The sequence below is a fragment of the Pristiophorus japonicus genome, chromosome 3 (genome assembly GCF_044704955.1).
Source record: "Pristiophorus japonicus isolate sPriJap1 chromosome 3, sPriJap1.hap1, whole genome shotgun sequence".
Classification (NCBI taxonomy): Eukaryota; Metazoa; Chordata; class Chondrichthyes; family Pristiophoridae; genus Pristiophorus; species Pristiophorus japonicus.
In genome coordinates this window covers 261,124,290-261,146,883 of record NC_091979.1, presented here as the reverse complement: position 1 = coordinate 261,146,883, position 22,594 = coordinate 261,124,290, and the positions used below count along the sequence as shown (strand labels likewise).

Genomic DNA, 22,594 nt, shown 5'->3' with positions numbered 1-22,594 from the left:
TGATAGTGGGCAGTGGTTTAGATAGGGACCTTGGATCGTTAGTGTGGAACCTTGGATCAGGAGTTGGGTATAAAGGCAATTACCCTTGGATGCAGCAGTCCCCACCTTGCTGTAACTGCCAGGTTTCACAAATTGTGTAAAACCTGTCCACGTCCAGTTAAAATCAAAATGGAGGTTCAAAAAGAGGCGTCCAACCTCATATAATGGACTTCCTGCCCCCGGGAATGGGTTGGTTGCCCACCTCCTGTCCTGCCTCCGTTAAAACCAGAAGTTGGCGGATTGGAAGTAGGTTCAAGGTCTGGAATTTCATTTTTAACAATTTAACTACCCCCACACCCCCAACCCGCTCGTTTCTTTAGCTTAAAATTCTCCCCGTTGTTGTTTCCTTTAAATCCTTAAATGGCCGCCTTCTTTAACCTAGGATAGAATTGCTAATGCTACTGAGAGAAGTGGCAGTTAGCTGACCTTCTGGTTTTACCTAAAAGCACACTGCTGTCCCAGGAACTGAGCTGGATTCCACCCTTTAACCATTTTGGAGACTGAGGCAGATGAGGGGCGGAGAGGTCACACCTATGGAATGCCACCAAGGGATAGCTTATAAATGTTTGTCCAGATTGGAGTGTTCCAGGTCTGTTGTTCTATCTATAGTTAAATTATTTTAATTGAATTATAAAGGTTTATCCTATATTTATAATTCTGCAGCTTTTTGGTAAAAGTAATTTACTGTTACTAAAATTGCAAATAATGGGATGATTTAAGATGTACCGCGTGCTACATTTTACAGATCAGTATAATGACACTGAGAATGTTTGAGCATCTATTGCAAAAGCCAAATGAGCACATTATTTACAGCATGGTCCTAAGGAATTTGGAGGAACGGAATTACGTTGAGAATAAACCACCTTGCCAAGAAGACAAGGATATAGTTGAAAATGGACAGATAGCAGGAGCAGTGTGAGTTGCTGTTTGTTTTATTCTTTCTCTCCAATTTGTTAGCTCATTATTACTTCAACGTTAATATTTTTACTAAACGCATTGATGGTTGCTGATGTGGCTCAAAAGGAAAGGACATCAATTTCTTTTAAATGTCATTATTTCAAAAAAGGGAACACATTATACTAACCATTATGTGTGTTTAATGTGTGCGATTCATAGCACCTCCATAATTTTTACTTTTCATTTTCTGCAATAGTGAAAGCCTTAAGTGTAAAAATATGCTCCTATAGCCAGGTAATAACAATTTAGAAATAGGTTCTTGTGTCCTTTGTAAAATGAATGCGGGCTGCCTCACTGAAATTCCTAGTAGGAAATTGCAGTGAAACGCAGCAGGCAATTTGCACACAGCATGGTCCCATAAACAGCGAGGCAACAAATGACCAGTTAATCTATTTTTTTTAATGATGTTGGTTGAGAGGGATATATATTGGCCAGGACACCTGAAGATCTCTCCTTACTCCTTTTCAAATAGTGTCTAAGGATCGTTTACATCTATCTGAGAGGGAAGCCAGTGCCTTTGTTTAATGTCTCATCCAAAAGATGGCACCTGCAACAGTTAACAAAAATCTTAAATCCAAAGAAAATATTGGGAGATATCTTTGCTTGGCAAAGAAAGTCGCTAGCTAGTCGTCAAATACAGAAATCTGATGATTTTGCAGACTCCTTATTGTCCGGGGACCCAATTTAAAAACCCGTGTGTTATGCAAAAGTAAACACCAATATTACTATAATAAAGCTACTTCAGTGTCTGGAATGCTTTCATGCTTTTCAGATTGGGAGGGCACTTTCGAGTGTTTGGGTGTTTGGTTATCTTACTGATGACATTAGCTGGCAGGTTCTCGGTGAACTAGCATGCATAGGGAGACCACGCGTGGGACGGATGCAACATAAAGAACCAACACCTCATCACTGACCCAACAGCAGAGGTCCCTGGCTTCAACCTCCCTGGAAGATAGTGGACAGTGCTCAACCCAATCTGCACAGGGCATAGATGATGCAGCCACCTGCTCCACAAGTGGAAGATGAGGGACGACCCGAAGTGTGACTGGCTATGAGTCCCAGACCGTGGAACACATCACATCAACCTAACCACCTAAGATCTGTTGCGGGAGGCACCTCATTTCTCCACTCGACATCTCAGGAGGCCATCGAATGCATAGCCAGACTGGACATCCCATTTTCAGCTTTTCCTGTCATACAAAACAACAACCTTGTCTGGAATACTATTACTGCAGTAGCATTGTTCCTATTGAACTAAAATATTTTGAACACTTAAAACACAAATCTTTCCCACCTCTGAGCCATCAATTTCTTCATAGGGTAGTTTCACAAATACCTTGGGGTACCTCACCCAAGTGAGCTTTATTCATATATGATGGTAGTGACTGGCTATCCAAGCCTGGGAAGGCACCACAGAGGATCTTGGGACATCCAGACACTTGCACTTTTCAGCAACCAGGAGCAGAAACCTTGATTGGCCACTTTACGGGCTGGATTTTCGGTTTTTGGCGAAAACGATAGTTTTCTGCCAAAATGACCATTTTCGCTGCTCTACCGTTTTTAGTCCTAACTTTCAGCCTTTACGTCTCATCGGTAAAGTCGGCATTGCACAAGGATTTGCAGCGCAAACCTCGAGTTTCAGCAACTTTAGTCCAAGGCCGGTAGCGCTGCGAGAGAGGTCTTGGAAGGGGGAATTGCAAATAACAATCAAAAAAAATTCACAAAACCCTTACCTACTAAATCGCTGAAAATTAATTTAAAAATAAAAACTTTAACTTACCTTTTTTTGCAGATCTTCATACTTACCACTGCTGACAGGGCTGCACCAACAGGTTTGACCCTGTCGGTATTCTGGGCGTGGTGGAGAGTGCCGAAAATACGACAGTAGCACAATCCGCGGCATTTCACGTCGGTGCACCTCTCCCCGGCAGTACTTGAAAGTGCCGCCGCAAAGAGGTACTGAGGATCCTGCCAACCGGGTTTTTGCCACGGAGGGTCAAATCGTGGTGAAAACCCGGTCACAAAGTCAGCGAAAATCTAGCCCCTAGTGCTTCCACCTCCATCCCAGCTGAGATTAGCCAACTCAACACGAACCAGGGATCAAACTTGATGCATTTCTGATGTATGTGGCTTAGCTACTTGCTGGTTAAACTCACTGAGCCATTGGGGAAATCAGCACAATGATTATTAAAATAATTTTTTAACCCTACTCTCTTCATTCTGTCATTCCTATTTTATTTCTCTCTTCTATTCACAACCTTTTCTAACTTTATTTTTGGAAACTTTGGAATCTTTTATTTCTTTTTCCTGGCTCTCACCATTTATTTAGGAAATGAATGTGCAAGTTTTTCTTTAAACAGGGTTTTCGTTTCTGGTTTTTCAGCAAGTCATAAGCTAAGACATTGAAGATAAAAAGAGTAAACTGGAAATCTGGAAAAAAAAATTGCTATAAATAGGCTGCAATATCGGTCAGCATTTGGCATCTCTCACATTCTCCGAGGGTGATTGACATGGTAGATGCTGAGAGGTTCTTACCCCTGGCTAGAGAATCTAGAACTAGGGGGCATAGTCTCAGAATAAGGGGTTGGCCATTTATGACTGAGATGAGGAGGAATTTCTTCACTGAGGGTTGTGAATCTTTGGAACTCTCTACCCCAAAAGGCTATGGATGCGGAGTTAATTGAGTATATTTAAGGCTGAAATAGATAGATTTTTGGACTCTTGGGGAATCAAGGGAAATGGGGATCAGGCAGGAAAGTGGAGTTGAGGTCGAAGATCAACCATGATCTTATTGAATGGCGGAGCAGGCTCGGGGGCCGTATAGCCTACTCCTAATTGTTCTTGTATTATGTTAAAACCCTTTCATAGTTATAATCAGATCAATTCTTCTGTGTGTTTATATGCATTAAAACAGGTAGGGAATAAACTCCTCGATGAGCAACACTCTGACAAATTATCTTATCTACAACACTGGATGGGTTTATTATAGTGTGAGGTACCCAGCATCGCCATATGTGAAAATTAATCAATATTCAAGTTTTTCTAATTGTTTTTAAAAATAAGACGAACTGAAAAACTGCAGTTAACTTGAAGTTCAATTTAAATAGTACAGATATTAGCTTCAAAACTTTTAAAGTTTTATTTGTCTAACTTCCTTTCCCTCCTTTTGCCCCTCTTAATTTTCTCTCTGATGCCTTGCTTGAAGCAGATAATTCATACTGGGCTATGATTGCATGCAGTTCCCCAGATTTTCGCCCAAGTTGACTGTTCTTCATCTAGGGACTTTGACAGTGAATATCGATGGACTATTCAGCCATGTACAGCATCACAGAAAATCTAGTCCTGTCCTCAACCAGCATCTAAACATCACCGAACTGCGCCAGTGTTATTTTCCATCCAAAGTAAATTTTAGTGCCACTAGGTTTGGGCCTTTGCTGACTAAGAACTGGGTTGAGACTGCAGTCATTTTACACCAGGCTGATACAGCCACCAGACAAGGGCAGACTTCCGTCCCTCAGTAGCAAATGGCCATTGTACTAACCAAAGATGCCACCCAGCCTCTCTCGAGTATCTGTGTTGTTACCACATCCATCATCATAGGCAGTCCCTCGGAATCGAGGAAGACTTGCTTCCATTCTAAAAGTGAGTCCTTAGGTGGCTGAACAGTCCAATACGAGAACCACAGTCCCTGTCACAGATGGGACAGATAGTCATTGAGGGAAAGAGTGGGTGGGATAGGTTTGCCGCACGCTCTTTCCGCTGCCTGCGCTTGATTTCTGCGTGCTCTCAGCGATGAGACTCGAGGTGCTCAGCGCCCTCCCGGATGCACTTCCTCCACTTAGGGCGGTCTTTGGCCAGGGGCTCCCAGGTATCAGATGGGATGTTGCACTTTATCAGGGAAGCTTTGAGGGTGTCCTTGTAACGTTTCCTCTGCACACCTTTGGTTCCTTTGCCGTGAAGGAGTTCTGAGTAGAGCACTTGCTTTGGGAGTCTCGTGTCTGGCATGCGAACTATGTGGCCTGCTCAGCAGAGCTGATCAAGTGTGGTCAGTGCTTCAATGCTGGGGATGTTGGCCTGGTTGAGGACGCTAACGTTGGTGCATCCAAACCCAGGGGATTTATAGGATCTTGCGGAGACATCGTTGGTATTTCACCAGCGACTTGAGGTGTCTACTGTACATGGTCCATGTCTCTGAGCCGTACAGGAGGGCGGGTATTACTACAACCCTGTAGACCATGAGCTTGGTGGCAGATTTGAGGGCCTGGTCTTCAAACACACTTTTCCTCAGGCGGCCGAAGGCTGCACTGGCGCACTGGAGGCGGTGTTGAATCTCGTCGTCAATGTCCGCTCTTGTTGATAAGAGGCTCCTGGGGTGTGGGAAATCCATTAGCATATTGGCAGTAGAGGACAGAAAGCAAGTGCACTTCAGCCAATACACTTTCATATTGCACAATAGAAAATTCTAATTGCCCTCACCACTGCCACCAACAATGACTGGCCTTCAAGCAACAATGTAGGGTACCTGAAAATGCTCTCATCAGACATATCCGCATTTGAAAGGATACAATCCATCATAGTATGGCTGGGTATTTTCAGTTTAAGTGAGCAAAGCATGCAAATCGCCCATTATTGTGCATCACTAAAATCCTCGTGGTAATGCGCTGAGTATTGTTTCTTTTGTAATGGAAAGTGCTCTATTACTATTTTCTAATCATGGTTCCTGCTAATCTGTTCCTCGCTTCAGAGACTTGGAGGAAGATCCACTTTTTACAGATTTGTCACCTGATAACAGACTGCTGGGCTCGAATTGGCTGACTGTTTCCCCACCACCGACCCCAGACCACACAAAATGTGATGGGAAAACAGAAGTTCATAAAATTGTAAATAGGTATGTTCAAAGATTAATTGTAACTTCTTCACATTATAGCTAAAACTTACATGCTGGCAGTCTGAGTTGTAATCTTTTTTAATACTGCAATTTAATTGGCTAGTTAATATAGGAAGTCTCTGTTGATGTTTCCTTAAAGAATTTGAACATTTGAAGATATGCACAGAAAATGTGTTTGTACCGTTCCTATTAACAATATTAAATTCCCACTGGAGGGAACATTCAAGCGATTGCATTATAATTGTGGCTTGACTTTAAATTGGAGTTCAACACTAATTTGTTGATATTCGATGAGTTTACAAAGAAAGAAAGCATTTGCATAGTTCTTTTACTGACCTCAGGACATCCCACAATGCTTTAAAATTGAAGCGTAGTCACTTTTGTAACATACGAAAAGGCGCTGCCAATTTTTGGGCAACAAGGTGCCAGTAATAGCAATGAGATAAATGATCAGATAATCAGTTTTAGTGATGATAAGCAATTAATATTAGTGAACTCGCATTGTCCCTTAAAGCTAGTGCTGTGGGATTTTTTACATCGATCTGAGAGATTAGATGGCGCCTTGAAAATGTAAGTTTCAAGAAATCTGATCAAATATCAAAGTACAATCGTGCCAAATATATAGAAACACAAAAGGATAGTATGCAGGTACAGCAAATGCAGGAAGGCCAATAGTATCTTGGCCTTTATTGCAAAGGGGATGGAGTATAAAAGCGGGGAAGTCTTGCTACAGCTATATAAGGTATTGGTGAGGCCACACCTGGAATACTGCGTGCAGTTTGGTTTCCATATTTACGAAAGGATATACTTGCTTTGGAGGCAGTTCAGAGAAGGTTCACTAGGTTGATTCCAGGGATGAGGGGGTTGACTTATGAAGAAAGGTTGAGTAGGTTGGGCCTCTACTCATTGGAATTCAGAAGAATGAGAAGTGATCTTATCGAAATGTATAAGATTATGAGGGGGCTTGACAACGTGGATGCAGAGAGGATGTTTCCACTGATGGGGGTGACTAGAACTAGAGGGCATGATCTTAGAATAAGGGGCCACCCATTTAAAACAGAGATGAGGAGAAATTTCTTCTCTTGAGCTTTGTAAATCTATGGAATTCGCTGCCTCAGAGAGCTGTGGAAGCTGTGACATTGAATAAATTTAAGACAGAAATAGACAGTTTCTCAAATGATAAGGGGATAAGGGATTATGGGGAGCGGGCGGGAAAGTGGAGCTGAGTCCATGATCATATCAGCCATGATCTTATTGAATGGCGGAGCAGGCTCGAGGGGCCATATGGCCTACTCCTGTTCCTATTTCTTGTGTTCTTATGAATATATTTTTAAAAAGCTAATTAGGGACACATCACAATAACATTAAAATACAAGACTTTGCCGTATATTTCACACACTTAAAGGTACATACTGTTTTGGTTTGATTGCATAATCTGAAGTAATTGCCATTTTTGTTCTAACTTCCTCTGATATTTTAGTTTCCTATGTCTTGTTCCTGATGAAGCAAAATCGTCTTACTATGTAGAAGGTACAGGATATGATACCTACCTCAGAGATGCACATAGGCAGGTAAGGCACATAAGAATATTATTCTGTGACAGGTTAAAAGCTTAAGAAAAAGATGCACCTATGTCGAATACTCCTTCATCATAGTTAGTTGATGGGGTCACCCTCCATAAGTATGCTGACAATATCCAGTTTTGTTCTCCACCTTTGATTCTATGCCTTTTGCTATCTTGTCCTACCAATATCTGCATTCTAGTTGTGGGTGAATCAGAACTTTCTGCAGCTTAATTTTGCCATGTTAGATTTCCGCTATAAAATTCTCAATCAGAAGGAGGCCATTTGTTATATAGTATCAGTGCTGACTCTCTGAAAAAGACCTCTCCACGAGAAATGCATTCCCAGATTTCATCCTTCTTTCTGGCTGCTTCCTCAAGCTGAACCTTATGGTGCACAAACTTGATATCCTCTATGACATTGGGCCCAAGTTTCGGGCCGCGCCTAAAATGGCGCAGCCCGGACCTGGACGCCCGTTTTACGCGCCACAAAGTGCGCCTAAAAAAAACTCACCTATTCTCCGGCCCCCTGCAGGTCCTGTGGAGCTGGGCGCGGCGCAGCACGAGCTGTGGGGGGCGGAGCCAGGTCCCTGCGCTGAAAACAGTGCTGGGACCTCTGCACATGCACCCAAAACTGTGGGAGGGGACCGAAGCACGCAGCACCGAGACCTGGCCGAATGGCCTCACTGGGGCTGCGTGCAAAAGGCTCAACTCCCACCGGACCCGACCCGACCCGACCTCGCGACTCTCCCCCCACCCCCACCGCCCCCCCCCCCCCGCCCCGACCTCCGCGACTCTCTCCCCCTCCGCGACTCTCTCCCCCTCCGCGACTCTCTCCCCCTCGGCGACTCTCTCCCCCTCGGCGACTCTCTCCCCCTCGGCGACTCTCTCCCCCTCCGCGACTCTCTCCCCCTCCGCGACTCTCTCCCCCTCCGCGACTCTCTCCCCCTCCGCGACTCTCTCCCCCTCCGCGACTCTCTCCCCCTCCGCGACTCTCTCCCCCTCCGCGACTCTCTCCCCCTCCGCGACTCTCTCCCCCTCCGCGACTCTCTCCCCCTCCGCGACTCTCTCCCCCTCCGCGACTCTCTCCCCCTCCGCGACTCTCTCCCCCTCCGCGACTCTCTCCCCCTCCGCGACTCTCTCCCCCTCCGCGACTCTCTCCCCCTCCGCGACTCTCTCCCCCTCCGCGACTCTCTCCCCCTCCGCGACTCTCTCCCCCTCCGCGACTCTCTCCCCCTCCGCGACTCTCTCCCCCTCCGCGACTCTCTCCCCCTCCGCGACTCTCTCCCCCTCCGCGACTCTCTCCCCCTCCGCGACTCTCTCCCCCTCCGCGACTCTCTCCCCCTCCGCGACTCTCTCCCCCTCCGCGACTCTCTTCCCCCTCTGCGACTCTCTTCCCCCTCCGCGACTCTCTTTCTCCCCCCCCTGACCTCCGCAACTCTCTCCCACCCTCTGACTCCGCGCCCCGACCTCCGCGACTCTCCCACCCCACCTCGACCTCCGCGACTCTCCCACCCCACCTCGACCTCCGCGACTCTCCCACCCCCTCCGCGACTCCCCCTCCCGACCTCCGCGACTACCCCCTCCGCGACCCCTCCCCCCCGACCTCCACAACTCTCTCCTCCGCAACTCCCCCACCCACCCACCTCGACCGCGACTCTCTTCCCCCTCCGCGACTCTCTTCCCCCTCCGTGACTCTCTTCCCCCTCCGCGACTCTCTTTCTCCCCCCCCGACCTCCGCGACTCTCTCCCACCCTCTGACTCCGCGCCCCGACCTCCGCGACTCTCCCACCCCACCTCGACCTCCGCGACTCTCTTCCCCACCCGACCTCCGCGACTCTCTTCCCCACCCGACCACCGCGACTCTCTCCCCACCCAACCTTCGCGACTCTCTCCCCCACCCGACCTCCGCGACTCTCTCCCCACCCAACCTTCGCGACTCTCTCCCCACCCGACCTCCGCGACTCTCTGCCCACCCGACCTCCGCGACTCTCTCCCCACCCGACCACCGCGACTCTCTTCCCCACCCGACCACCGCGACTCTCTCCCCACCCAACCTTCGCGACTCTCTCCCCACCCGACCTCCGCGACTCTCTCCCCACCCAACCTTCGCGACTCTCTCCCCACCCGACCTCCGCGACTCTCTTCCCCACCCGACCTCCGCGACTCGTCCACCACCCTCCCCGACTACCCCCCCCCCCCCCCCCGTGACGCTCCCAACACCCCCCCCTCCTCCGCGACTCTCCTCCACGACCCCTCCGCGACTATCCCCCCCCCTCCGGTGACTCCCCCCGCGACTCTCTCCTACGCGACCCCCCCCCCCCCCGCGACTCTCCTCCCCCCGACTATTCCCCCCCGCGACTCTCCCCACCCCCTGACCTCCGTGACTCTCCCACCGCCCCCCCCCCACGACCTCCGCGACTCTCTCCCCCCGGAACTCTGCGACTCTCCCCAACTCCCCCCGCGACTCTCCCCCACCCCCCCCGCGACTCTCCCCCCCCTCCGCGACTCTCCCACCACCACCACCACTCTCCCACCCGACCCTTCCGCGACTCCCTCTCCCGACCTCCGCGACTCTCTCTTTCCCTCCTCCTTCCCCCCCTTCTCCTCCTCCCCCCCTTCTCCTCCTCCTCCCCCCCTTCTCCTCCTCCTCCCCCCCTTCTCCTCCTCCTCCCCCCCTTCTCCTCCTCCTCCCCCCCTTCTCCTCCTCCCCCCCTTCTCCTCCTCCCCCCCTTCTGCTCCTCCTCCCCCCCTTCTCCTCCTCCCCCCCCTTCTCCTTCTCCTCCCCCCTTCTCCTTCTCCTCGCCCCCCCTTCTCCTCGCCCCCCCTTCTCCTCGCCCCCCCTTCTCCTCGCCCCCCCTTCTCCTCGCCCCCCCTTCTCCTCGCCCCCCCTTCTCCTCGCCCCCCCTTCTCCTCGCCCCCCCTTCTCCTCGCCCCCCCTTCTCCTCGCCCCCCCTTCTCCTCGCCCCCCCTTCTCCTCGCCCCCCCTTCTCCTCGCCCCCCCTTCTCCTCGCCCCCCCTTCTCCTCGCCCCCCCTTCTCCTCGCCCCCCCTTCTCCTCGCCCCCCCCTTCTCCTCGCCCCCCCTTCTCCTCGCCCCCCCTTCTCCTCGCCCCCCCTTCTCCTCGCCCCCCCTTCTCCTCGCCCCCCCTTCTCCTCGCCCCCCCTTCTCCTCGCCCCCCCCTTCTCCTCGCCCCCCCCTTCTCCTCGCCCCCCCTTCTCCTCGCCCCCCCTTCTCCTTCTCCCCCCCTTCTCCTCGCCCCCCCCTCTCCTCGCCCCCCCCTCTCCTCGCCCCCCCTCTCCTCGCCCCCCCTTCTCCTCGCCCCCCCTTCTCCTCGCCCCCCCTTCTCCTCGCCCCCCCTTCTCCTCGCCCCCCCTTCTCCTCGCCCCCCCTTCTCCTCGCCCCCCCTTCTCCTCGCCCCCCCTTCTCCTCGCCCCCCCTTCTCCTCGCCCCCCCTTCTCCTCGCCCCCCCTTCTCCTCGCCCCCCCTTCTCCTCGCCCCCCCTTCTCCTCGCCCCCCCTTCTCCTCGCCCCCCCTTCTCCTCGCCCCCCCTTCTCCTCGCCCCCCCTTCTCCTCGCCCCCCCTTCTCCTCGCCCCCCCTTCTCCTCGCCCCCCCTTCTCCTCTCCTCCTCCTTCTCCTCTCCTCCTCCCCCCTCTCTCCACCCCCCACCCCCCTCTACCTCCCTCCTCCTTCCTCCCCCTCTTTCCCCACCCCCCTTCCCTCGCTGTCAGAAACACAGACACTGACAGACAGAGAGTGAGAGACACACACACAGACAGATAGAGACACTGACGGAGACACACAGGGGATGCCGTCCCAGCATGCTGTTGGTGGACTCCCGGTAAGTAGAAAATGTTTTATTTATTGATTTAAAAAAATGTTGTTTATTTTTTCTTAATTTTTTTATTGGTTGATTTATTATGTATTTATCATTTATTACTGATGATGGCTCTTTATTTGTAAAACTGAAGTGTTTAATGTTTGTAAACTTCCCTTTAAACCCCCCCCCCCTCCCCATTCCCTACGCCTGATTTGTAACCTATGCCTGATTTTCTAAGTGTAGACAAGGTTTTTCTGAGCGTACAAAAATCTACACTTACTCCATTCTAAGTTAGTTTGGAGTATGTTTTCACTGCCTAAACTTTCAAAACGGGCGTAAGTGGCTGGACACGCCCCCTTTTGGAAAAAAAATCTGTTCCGAACTGAAACTGTTCTAACTGACTAGTACTGGAGCAAACTAAATGCCGAGAATTGCAATTTCTAAGATGCTCCATTCTAAACCAATTGCTCCAAAAAAACAGGAGCAACTCAGGCCGAAACTTGGCCCCCATGAGCTGAGCTTCCAGCCATCTGTGCAGTCCATCACCAAGACTGCCTACATCAATCTCTAAAATACTACCTGTTTCTGTCTCCGCTTTGTCCGTGTCACTGATTAAACTCTAATCTGCACCTTCAGGTTCAATTTAACCAATCCTGCAGCATCCCATTCCTTGCTAAGTCTCCCACTCATCTCGCATCCTCACTAGAATCATAGAATGGATACAAGAAGGCCATTTGGCCCGTCGAGCCCGTGCCGACTCTCTGCAAGAACACCTCAGCTAGTCGCACTCACCCAGCCTTTCCCTGTAGCCCTGCAACTTTTTTTCTTTCAGGTACTTATCCAACTCCCTTTTGAAAGCTGTGATTGAGTCTGCCTCCACCACCCTTTCAGGCAGTACATTCCAGATCCTAGCCACTCGTTGCGTAAAAACGTTTTTTCTTATGTCCCCTTTGGTTCTATTGCCAATCACCTTAAAACTAAACTCAAGTAGCTCCATACCTCAACATTATGGGACCCGTCTGCTTTACTCCATCTTTCTCCAGCCTACTCAAAACCTAAATCTATCCTTTCTTGTAGCTAATGACAGGTGGATTCCGTCTCATTGATGTAGCATGATGACAACAATAACTTACACTTTTTCAACACCTTTAATATAGTAACAAAGAGTGGGGCCCAAACCCAAGCAGGGGTGAGGAGGAGATGCATACAAGTAATAAGATATTTTAAGGAAGGCTCTAAAGGTACTCTTGCCCATAACCTGTGGAAGATAACTTATTCCTAACTATATTTTTTTTTAAAACAATCTTCTGAGTCTTTTTTCAAATCTTTTTGTTTTGAACCCAACTATAACAAATTCCCTATGAGAAGGAAATGAATGAATTTATTCCTAAAAATGTTTATGTCACAGGCCAATAAATATGAACAATTACTATCAGAGATGTTCATCATAAGAATGCGATTGGTTTCGGATAGTTTGTGGTCACTTTATCCTTTATATTGTTTTCAATGGCTAAATCACAAATTCAAAAATTCATTTGCGTTTTAATTCACCAGGAACCTTTAGGACTAATGCTGTGTGTAAGATGCAGCTATCGTCTAATTTCTCCCACCTACTGAAAGGAAGAAGAATCTGTTGGTGAAGTTGTTTTATTTGCTTGATTTCATAAATGCTAATTTCATTGACAGTTCCGGGATTGTTGCGGTAACTGTATGAGATGGGACTGGCCAGCAATACCTAAACCTTTGGAGAAATGCAATCTGGAATCTCCTTTCTTTGAGGGACATTTTCTAAAAGTTCTGTTTGATCGAATGGGGAGGATTCTTGATCAGGTACTGTGAAGTTGTTGAAATTATATTCATAGTTAGAGAGGCACGACTATATTTGGGTTGTTTGAGAAATGTATCCCATTTACATACATGCTTCAAAAATGTATTTGAAACTAAAATGACATTATCATTGTAGTGGTTTTAGATTGCTACGGTCTTACTCTGATAGAATTGACCAACCTCATCCAAATATACAAAGCAGTAAATGACTACTAAATAAAAGTCAAAGTTGCAGTATGGAGCTTGTATTACTGCACAATGAAATGTTTTGTGATAAACTATGTCTTTTGAGTACATTTATCACTAAATGGTTTGTGTGTTTAAAGTGAAGTTACTCGTGCTGAATGTTAAATAAAAGAGGGAATAAAGTAAACATTAGAACATAAGAAATAGGAACAGGAGTAGATCATATGGCCCCTCGATTCTGCTCCACCGTTCAATATGATCATGGCTGATCTACCTCAACTCCACTTTCCTACCCTACCACGTATCCCTTAATTTCCTTCGTGACCAAAAACCTATCTGTTGTAGTCTTGAATATACTCAATGACTGAGCAGCCACAGCTCTCTGCGGTAGAGAATTCCAACGTTTCACAACCCTCTGAGTGAAGAAATTTCTCCTCATCTCAGTCCTAAATGGCCGACCCTTTATCCTGAGACTATGACCCCTAGTTCTGGACTCTCCAGCCAGGGGAAACAAGCTTCTCAGCATCTACCCTATCAAGCTCTCTAAGAATTTTATACATTTCAACAAGATCACCTCCAGAGATTATAGGCCCATTCTACTTTATTTTTCCTCATAGGACATCCCTCTCATCCCAAGAATCAATCTAGTGAACCTTTGTTGCAGCCCTTCTAAGACACATAGATCCTTTCATAGGTAATGAGACCAAAACTGTACATCGAAGCCCTATATAATTTTGTTTTTTGTGTACAAGACCCAAATCCCTCTGCATATCAACATTTACTAGTCTCACATCTTTTTAAAACTATTCTGCTTTTCTATTCTTCCTACCAAAGTGGATAATTTCACATTTCCCCACATTGTACTCCATATGCCACCTTTTTGCCCATTCATAAGCTGTTTATATCCCTTTGCAGCCTCTTTGCGCCCTCCTTGCAGTTTACTTTCCCATCTAGCTTTGCATCGTCAGCAAACTTGGATACATTAGACTCAGGCCTCTCATTAAAGAAAGAATAAAAGCTGTAGTACTCATTATCGGCAATGAATTCTACAACTGTGACAGTTTCTTTTTAGCCTGAAGATACATCAGTTACTTGGCCGATCCTGTTTGACACAATGTTGGTGTTTTAGAGAGTTGATAAGGCAAGTGAACTCTTGGGAGGATTAAAATACGTTTCCTTTTGTATCTGTCAGTTCTCATCAAGATGAGGACTTCATTGCTGGAAGTGTCATTTTCTACTTTGTACCCAGTGACAGGCATCAAGTTACTTTCAAGTCTGATGCAATTTAGATTAAGTGTGAAGTACTCTTGCATTATTATTGATGATGGTCTTTAAAATATAACTCTAGTAGTGCAACTTTTTCATTTCAAAACTGGATAACCTTATACCTACTTTGAGGTTATAAAAGTATTGTGAATAATACCATACTTCAAGGTAGTTTTGTGATGTGGTTAACAACCATTAGAAACTACAATGAGATGAGCCAGTTAGAACACTTGTTTTTTTTTTGGTGATGTGATACAGCCTTTAAGTTACTTGGGTTGTGATTACAGTAACGTCGTTCTTTTCCAAATTCTGCAAAGTGTGAACAAGACAACTTTCAAGAAAATATTTGGGGTAACAATGAAAAGATAATGTTCATGGATAATGAGATTTATCCTTGTGCATGGTTTTTCAGTTAATAAGGAAGCCATAATCAATGCATGTTCTTTCTATTGCCTCCGTGTATCTGAGAACATGTAGACTATTTGAAATGATTTTTCTCTCGTTATTTTTACATACAAATGCTAATTATTTCCTCCCTTTCCAGCCATATGATGTGAATTTGCAAGTGACATCTGTGTTGTCAAAGTTATCTTTATTTCCCCATCCACACATACATGAGTATTTACTGGATCCTTACATTAACCTGGCTCCCAACTGCAGGTCTTTGTTTTCCGTTATTGTACGGGTAAGTGCATAATAACACATCTTTTATATTGTTAAATGTGAAAATGATGCGCGTTTATTAAAATCAAATTGCTTCATGCAATGCATTTAGAGAGTTCCTTCAGTTTATAATGAATGTTTGCACTTTCTACTTTGACATGCACTGTAGAAACACTAATGATACGACACTAAACTCAGACTAATGAATTTCTAGGTGGTTGGAGACCTAATGTTGAGAATACAACGTATCCCAGACTTCACACCAAAGCTTTTGCTAGTCCGAAAACGTCTGCTGGGTTTTGAGCCAGATGGACCTATGTAAGTTCAGCTCAATCATTTTTTCTGATCCCCTTTCAGAATATTGGTATTATGCATATTACTGTAAGTGTGAATCTAGCAGATGCCTAAATCCAATGCAATCCAAGATGTTGCAGCAGAACCCTGAAATGGAATTTTCTTTATCATCTCTGCTACTGTTCTTGCATCATTCCAACCTCAAAAAGCACATGCCTATAAGTAAATGCTGTAAAATATATAAAAAATGATGTTGATGCCTGCACAGATATCCCCTTTAAACAAATATTATTGCACTGTCCATTAACTGCTGTGTTTCATAGTTTGAACACTATACAAATTAAAATTATTTATGCTCATGTGTAGATATTTAATTCAGATATTTGATACAGGTGCAGCGTCCAAAATCCAGAGTTTCCGAATGTTCCGGACTCCGGACCGATTGGTGACAGGGTTGTCCGGAATCCGTAAAATGTTCCGGAATCCGGACCCTGCCGACCTTGAGTCATCACCGCTGCCCGACCTTGGGCCTCACTTCGCCGCCCGACCTCGGGCCTTGCCACACCACTCCTCACCGCTGCCCGATCTCGGGCCTCACCTCACCGCCGCTGCTGCCTGATCTCAGGCCTCGCCTCGCCGCCCGACCTCGGGCCTCGCCTCACCATCCCTCGCCACTGCCGCCCGACATTGGGCCTCGCCGTCGCCACCCGACCTCAGGCCTCGCCTCTCCGCCGCCCGACCTCAGGCCTCGCCTCACCACCCGACCTCGGGCCTCACCTCGCCGGCCCGCCCGAACACCTCCACGGCGAGATTAATGAGATTAATGAGAGTTGCTTGATAGAATATGTTTGAGTGTGTGTATGCAGAGGTCTGGATTCCCACACACAAACAATGTGAGAAGGCAATGCAGTGTCTGCTTGCTATCCTCTCAGAAGTGCTCCAGTTTCTGCACTACAGTATACCGGCATATGAGAAATTTGGTGTTGCTGATTCCAAAAGTTTTAGATTATTAGATTATAAATGAGAGCCATTTGCTAGATGTTACTGTTTGGTCCAAGAGTGAGAAATCATAATCCAGTAGATTCAGCCCATGTCATAGAATAAGTTCCTGATCATTAGTATCTGCCTGTTTGCCACTTGAAGAGTGATTATCTTAGCCATTAAATGTTGAGTTTTTTGTAAATTTGCAAGAAATGCATATAAATTGTGTACCTTCCTTTGCAACTTACTTAAACCATTTACCTCCTGCAATATCCCAGTTTGTATTTTTGTGATTTACAAATAAGATCGGATTTTTGCCATTTATCACCTACTGTTGTAATTGGTTATTTGCTTTTGCTGACAACAATTTTTCTTGAGTGAATGTATTGTATTCAACTTAATTCACTGTTTTATTTATATATATATATATATATATATATATAGCTATTAAATTTCATTTTGAAAACTTCCATTTTATAAATAGAGCTGGATGATAAATGCTAACGATATCAGCAGAACAAGTAATATTTTCTGAAAAAGTCAAATCTAATTTCTTTCACCTTTTCTTTTCCCCCCACACAGCATTGATCATATGACCTTGCTGGAAGGTGTAATTGTGTTGGAAGAGTTCTGTAAGGAATTAGCAGCGATAGCATTTGTTAAATTCCATGCTTCTACAACGCCCTAATTGTTGGCTGGACTCCACACACAAGCATCCCATCACCACTTCAGTTTTACTAGTCGGCTTCCATGGAAATATTTGGGGCAACATGGCCTGCTGTGACTGCTAACTGTGGCGTGCTGCCCACCAGTGTCTTGGATATGGATAGAAAAAAGGGAAATGTGTGCAAACATGGAGCAACTGAAGCAGTTGTCTGCAAAGATGAGAGAAAACGTCAAGAAGGAGACTAATACTTTAATTGACATTAATATTGGAAAGATGTTGATGTTCAAATATAGCGACAGTCTCAAAATGTTGCGTGTGTTATATTTTACAGTGGGAACTAGTAGTTTCCTACTTTTGGACGTTTTAAAATCATGATCCTTTCTATTATTAAAAATTGTTCTCAACTTGAGAATAGGTTGGGCAAAGGTCAATATTAGAAATGTTTATCAGTATTTTATCAAATCAGAGAATTATTTAAGTAAAGAAAGCTGGGGTGCTTATCTGAAGTTATTGTATGTTTTTGTGCCTTTGAAAAGGGCATCATTAAGTGTTAAGTCGTGTTAATCTTTTGTCAATCTGTTCTCTTCCCCTTCTCAACACCTCCAAACAGTCCAGAAACCACAGCCACATGGGCTATGGCTTTAGTGTCTGTTCCGAGCCTTTATACTCATACCAGGGAATCGCCTCCATATTTGGATGCAAGTCTAAGCTTAAGTATTGTATACTTGCACATTCAAAGAAAGTGATGTTTGGTTTATGGTTAATGCTCCATTTTAAGTGTTCACTATTAACAAGTACTTAGTGTTCAGCAAAGCTGTGATACTAAATTTTCAATATAACATTGCTACCACTACCCAGTGTTAATAAACCATATAAAACTGCCATCGCTAACATTTTTTATTAAACTAGAAAATACAGAACTATAACTACTAGATGTTTATAAATAGTATAATCTGCATACTTCTTTTAAAAAAAAAATAAGTTCAAATGTTCAATATAATTCACATTGGATACCTAAAATGTGAACACCTTTACAAACGCTTCATAACCAATGTTTATAACAAATTACACATTACCAAACATTTCAGTTCTGTATTTATAGTTTTGCTAAAATATCACTAGTGGTATATCCTTTCTATATTCATTTCAATTATACAATGCGAACATTAAACAGCTAGAGCTCTTTTTATAGTTGGCAGCATTGGAGCTTTATTGAACATGAAGTACTAGTTTGTAGTCTGTGCTTGAAGTGTTGGTTTATGTTTCTGTAAATAATTCTTATTTGAAATGTATTTGGTGTATTACCAACCAAATATTTTGAAAGAGAGTTCACATTTAATGTCGGAGTCTTCCTTTTTCTGTTCATAAGAGTGCTACACTTTTTTTGCGTGCAATATAAAAGCTGTATTACCTTATCCAGCTTAAATGCAACACTTTTGTCGTATATAAGAAAGTCTTATATATTGATCTGTGCTTGCTTCTACTGTCACTATTGTATATGGTAAATGGGTTAATAATCTGCCTAATTTACATTAAAAATACATTCAGAATTTTCTTATTGAAGGGATTCTCTTTAGCATCCTCATACTTTGACATGCCATACCTTTGGCACTGACTCAGATGATCTACTACATGTTGGCCTCAAGTGTAAACTTATTGTTGGAACTAATTGCATGTGGGCACAACAGGAAAGGTGATCTTTCAGACACACGTCAGTGTGGTTTTTACAGTTTCTAGGACTGGGTTAACAGCATGTTTTGCCACGCTGCCTTTTTAGTAATTTTCAATTAATCATAGCCTTCAGGCTTGTTTTTTTTAACACTCTTTGTTCTTTTAGAATTATGTTGTAATGTGGCCCTTTTTGCTTTTTGCCTTTGATTTCTCTGCCCTCCACCTTTCCTTATCTCCTTTCTACCTTTTGCTTCTGCCCCCATTTTACTTCCATCTGTCTCCCTGCATAGATTCCCATCCCCTGCCATATTAGTTTAACCCCTCCCCAACAGCACTAGCAAACACTCCCCCTCGGACATTGGTTCCGGTTCTGCCCAGGTGCAGACTGTCCGGTTTGTACTGGTCCCACCTCCCCCAGAACCGGTTTCAATGTCCCAGGAATTTGAATCCCTCCCTCTTGCACCATTCCTCAAGCCACGTATTCATCTTAACTATCCTACTATTTCTACTCTGACTAGCATGTGACACTGGTAGCAATCTTGAAAACCTCTCTTAGGTCACCTCTTGACCTCTGTTCCAAGCCTAACTTTTCCATCCTCGCCTCATAATTGAAGTCCCTCATCCCTGGTCTTGTTCTGGTCGAGGATGACTTCCTTCCACACTAATGAGTTCTAAGGTGACTGATGAGGCCAATATGGGTTCTACAGACTCTGTCACAGTTGGGCAGGTGGTTGAAGGGACAGATGGGTGGGGTGCTTGGTTTGTCGTACGCTTCTTCCGCTGTTTGTACTTGGCTTCTGCATGCTTCCGACGAAGAGGCTTGAAGTGTTTGGCGCCTTCTCGGATGCTTCTCCTCCACTTTGAGCAGTGTTGGGCCAGTGATTCCCCCGAAGCGGTGGTGATGTGACATTTTTTCAAGGAGGCTTTGAGGGTTTTTCTCTCCCTTCCTGGGGCTCGCTTGCTGTAGCTGGGAGTAGAGTGCCTGTTTCGGGAGTCTTGTATCAGGCGTGCAGACAATGTGGCCCATCCATTGGAAATGGTTGAGCTTGCTCAATGCCAGTGATGTTGGGCTAAGAGAGAACACTGACATTTGTACGTCTATCCTGCCGTTGGTGGTACTTCTCCAGTGCTTTGAGGTGCCTACTGTACATTGTACATATCTCTGAAGTATATCGGAGGGCGGGTATCATTACTGCTCTGTAGACCATGGGCTTGGTGCCGGGTTTGAGATCCTGGTCTTCAAACGCTCTTTTCCTCAGGTGACCGAAGGCTGCACTGGCACACTGAAGGCGGTGTTGCATTTCATCATCAATCTGTCCTCTTCAGCCACTGGGAGGAAACGATTGAGGAGGATTCTTACGATAATTTTCCCTGTGGCAGACAGCAGGGAAACTCCTCTGTAGTTACCGCAATTGGACTTGTTACCTTTCTTTCTTGAAGATGGTCACGATTACGACAATTCTGAAATCCCCTGGCATGCTTTCCTCCTTCCAGATAAGAGAGATGAGGCCATGGATTCACGCCAAGAGTACTCCTCCATCATGCTTTAGAACTTCAGCGGAAATTCCATCTGCTCCTGAGGCCATGTTGTTCTTCAGTTGTCAGATGGCCTTTTCAATCTAATGCCGGGCTGGTATTGTGCCAAGATGGTGGCGGGTAGCATGCTTTGGGATGGAGTCGAGGACACTCCCGTCAAAGACAGAGTCTTGGTTAAGGAGATATTCGAAGTGCTCCTTCCAGCAGGCACTGACTGCCTCTCTGTCCTTGATGAGCACCTCTCCATTCTTAGTTCTCAGTGGGATAGGACCTTGAGTGCTTGGGCCATAGGTGGTCTTGACTGCGCTAAAAAATCCACGCGCGCCATGATTTTCGGCTAGGCACTGGATCTCCTGCGCTGTTTCCACCCACCATCTATTTTTTAGGTCACAAGTATTTTGGTATACCTCGGCCTTCGGTCGTCTGTAGATCTGTTTTCTATCTCTCTAGTTGTGATGATGTGTCCACTTCAAAAATGCTTTGCATTTACGGTTTATTAGCTCCTGGATCTCCTGGTCATTCTCATTGAACCAGCTTGATGTTTTCTGGTAGAGTGACCAAGAGTCTCTTCACAGGTGCTAATTATGATAGACTTTGGACATTCTGCGGCTCCAGTTCATTGGAAGTTGTCAGGTTGGTTGTGAGGTGTTGACTGAATAGGGCTTTCTTTGCACAGCCTTTGAGTGCTTTAGCATTGATTTTTCTGCAGCAGTGTTTCTGTTGCCACCGCCATTTTGAGGCTACGATGATGGAAATAAGAGAGGTGGTCAGTCCAGCAGTCGTCAGCTCCTGTCATGGTGCGAGTGATGTGGGTGTCCTTGCGGACCCTCTCTCGGACGATGACGTAGTCTTAACAGATGCCAGTGCCTGGAATGAGAGTGTTGCCATGAGGTCTTGTACTTGTCTCTCTGATGAACCAAGGTGTGGTTATGACAAGACCATAGTCTAAGCATTCCGTCAGGAGGAGGGTACCATTGGAGTTGGTTTTTTCTACCTCTTCCCTGCCAATCACACCTCTCCAGAGACCTATGTCCATTTCAACTCTGGTATTAATGTCGCCAAGGAGAATCAACTTGTCGCCCGTTGGAACTCGGGACAGGGATTGTTCAAGGCTGGAGTAGAATTCCTCATTGCTGGAACATCCTGGTAAACCGCCTCTGTACCCTTTCTAAGGTCTTTACATCTTTCCTAGAATGTGGTGCTCAGAATTGTCCACAATACTCCAGCTGAGGCCTAACCAGTGATTTATAAAGTTCGAGCATCATCTCTGCTTTTATATTTTATTCCTCTATTTATAAACCTTAGTAACCCATATGCTTTATAAACCACCTTATCAACTTGCCCTCCACCTTTAAGGATTTCTATACATGGATGCCAAGGTCTTTCTGTCCATTTACATTTTTCAATATTTGCTATTTATAGTTTACTGTCTTTCCATATTAGTCCTCACAAAGTGCATCCTTTCACACTTCTCTGCATTGAACTCCATCTGCCATGCTTCTGTCCATTTTAACCATCCTGTCTGCCATTCAGTTTAGAAGAATGAGAGGGGATCTCATTGAAACTTATAAAATTCTTACTGGGTTGTGTTGTATATGCAGACTATGGATGTACTCTCTGTGTAGTCACTGTGTGGTTGCATAAGATGGAGACTTGTTTACCTGATGTACTATCAAATAGGTTTACACTGTGTACATACATGCTGGCTCCACTAGAGGGTGCAACTGGTGGAGACCAAGAGTTTCCTGCCCTGGTGGCAGGGCCCTGTATAAAAGACTGCACACCATGCTTGTGCCTCACTCTGGAGTTTGGAATAAAGGACTAAGGTCACTACAGTTTGAGTACAACACATTGCCTTGTGGAGTCATTCCCCAGTACATTACAAACATAACTGGCGACGAGAGTAAGGACTTTCATACGATCATGGCTACCTTTGGCACACTAAAAGACTTCACAGAGGGTGATGATTGGAATGCCTTCACGGAAAGGCTCGAGCAATATTTCATGGCAAACGACCTGGCAGGGGAGACGGACACATTGGTGGAGAAGCACAAGGCTATATTGCTGACCAGTTGTGGGCCCGAGATCTATCGCCTCATCAGGGACTTGCTGGCACCCACGAAGGCCAAGGATAAGGCATACAATGGGCTGACTGAACTAATTCGTGACCAACTTTAAACCAAAAGAGAGCATCCTCACGACCAGGCACAGATTCTACACTCACCGGAGACCTGAGGA

The 22,594-nt window shown here is 45.8% G+C and overlaps 1 protein-coding gene across 1 annotated transcript in view; it reads left to right on the top strand.

Moving 5' to 3' along the window:
* fhip2a (FHF complex subunit HOOK interacting protein 2) overlaps positions 1-22,192 on the top strand; it is a 77,468-nt gene extending 55,276 nt beyond the window's left edge. The window contains exons 11-17 of the mRNA XM_070876580.1: positions 785-954; positions 5,741-5,884; positions 7,365-7,455; positions 12,952-13,095; positions 15,089-15,229; positions 15,422-15,525; positions 17,065-22,192. Of these exons, the coding sequence (XP_070732681.1) occupies positions 785-954; positions 5,741-5,884; positions 7,365-7,455; positions 12,952-13,095; positions 15,089-15,229; positions 15,422-15,525; positions 17,065-17,170 (900 nt within the window). The 3' untranslated portion in view covers positions 17,171-22,192. The remainder of the gene's footprint in view (positions 1-784; positions 955-5,740; positions 5,885-7,364; positions 7,456-12,951; positions 13,096-15,088; positions 15,230-15,421; positions 15,526-17,064) is intronic.
* Positions 22,193-22,594: the final 402 nt, after the last annotated feature.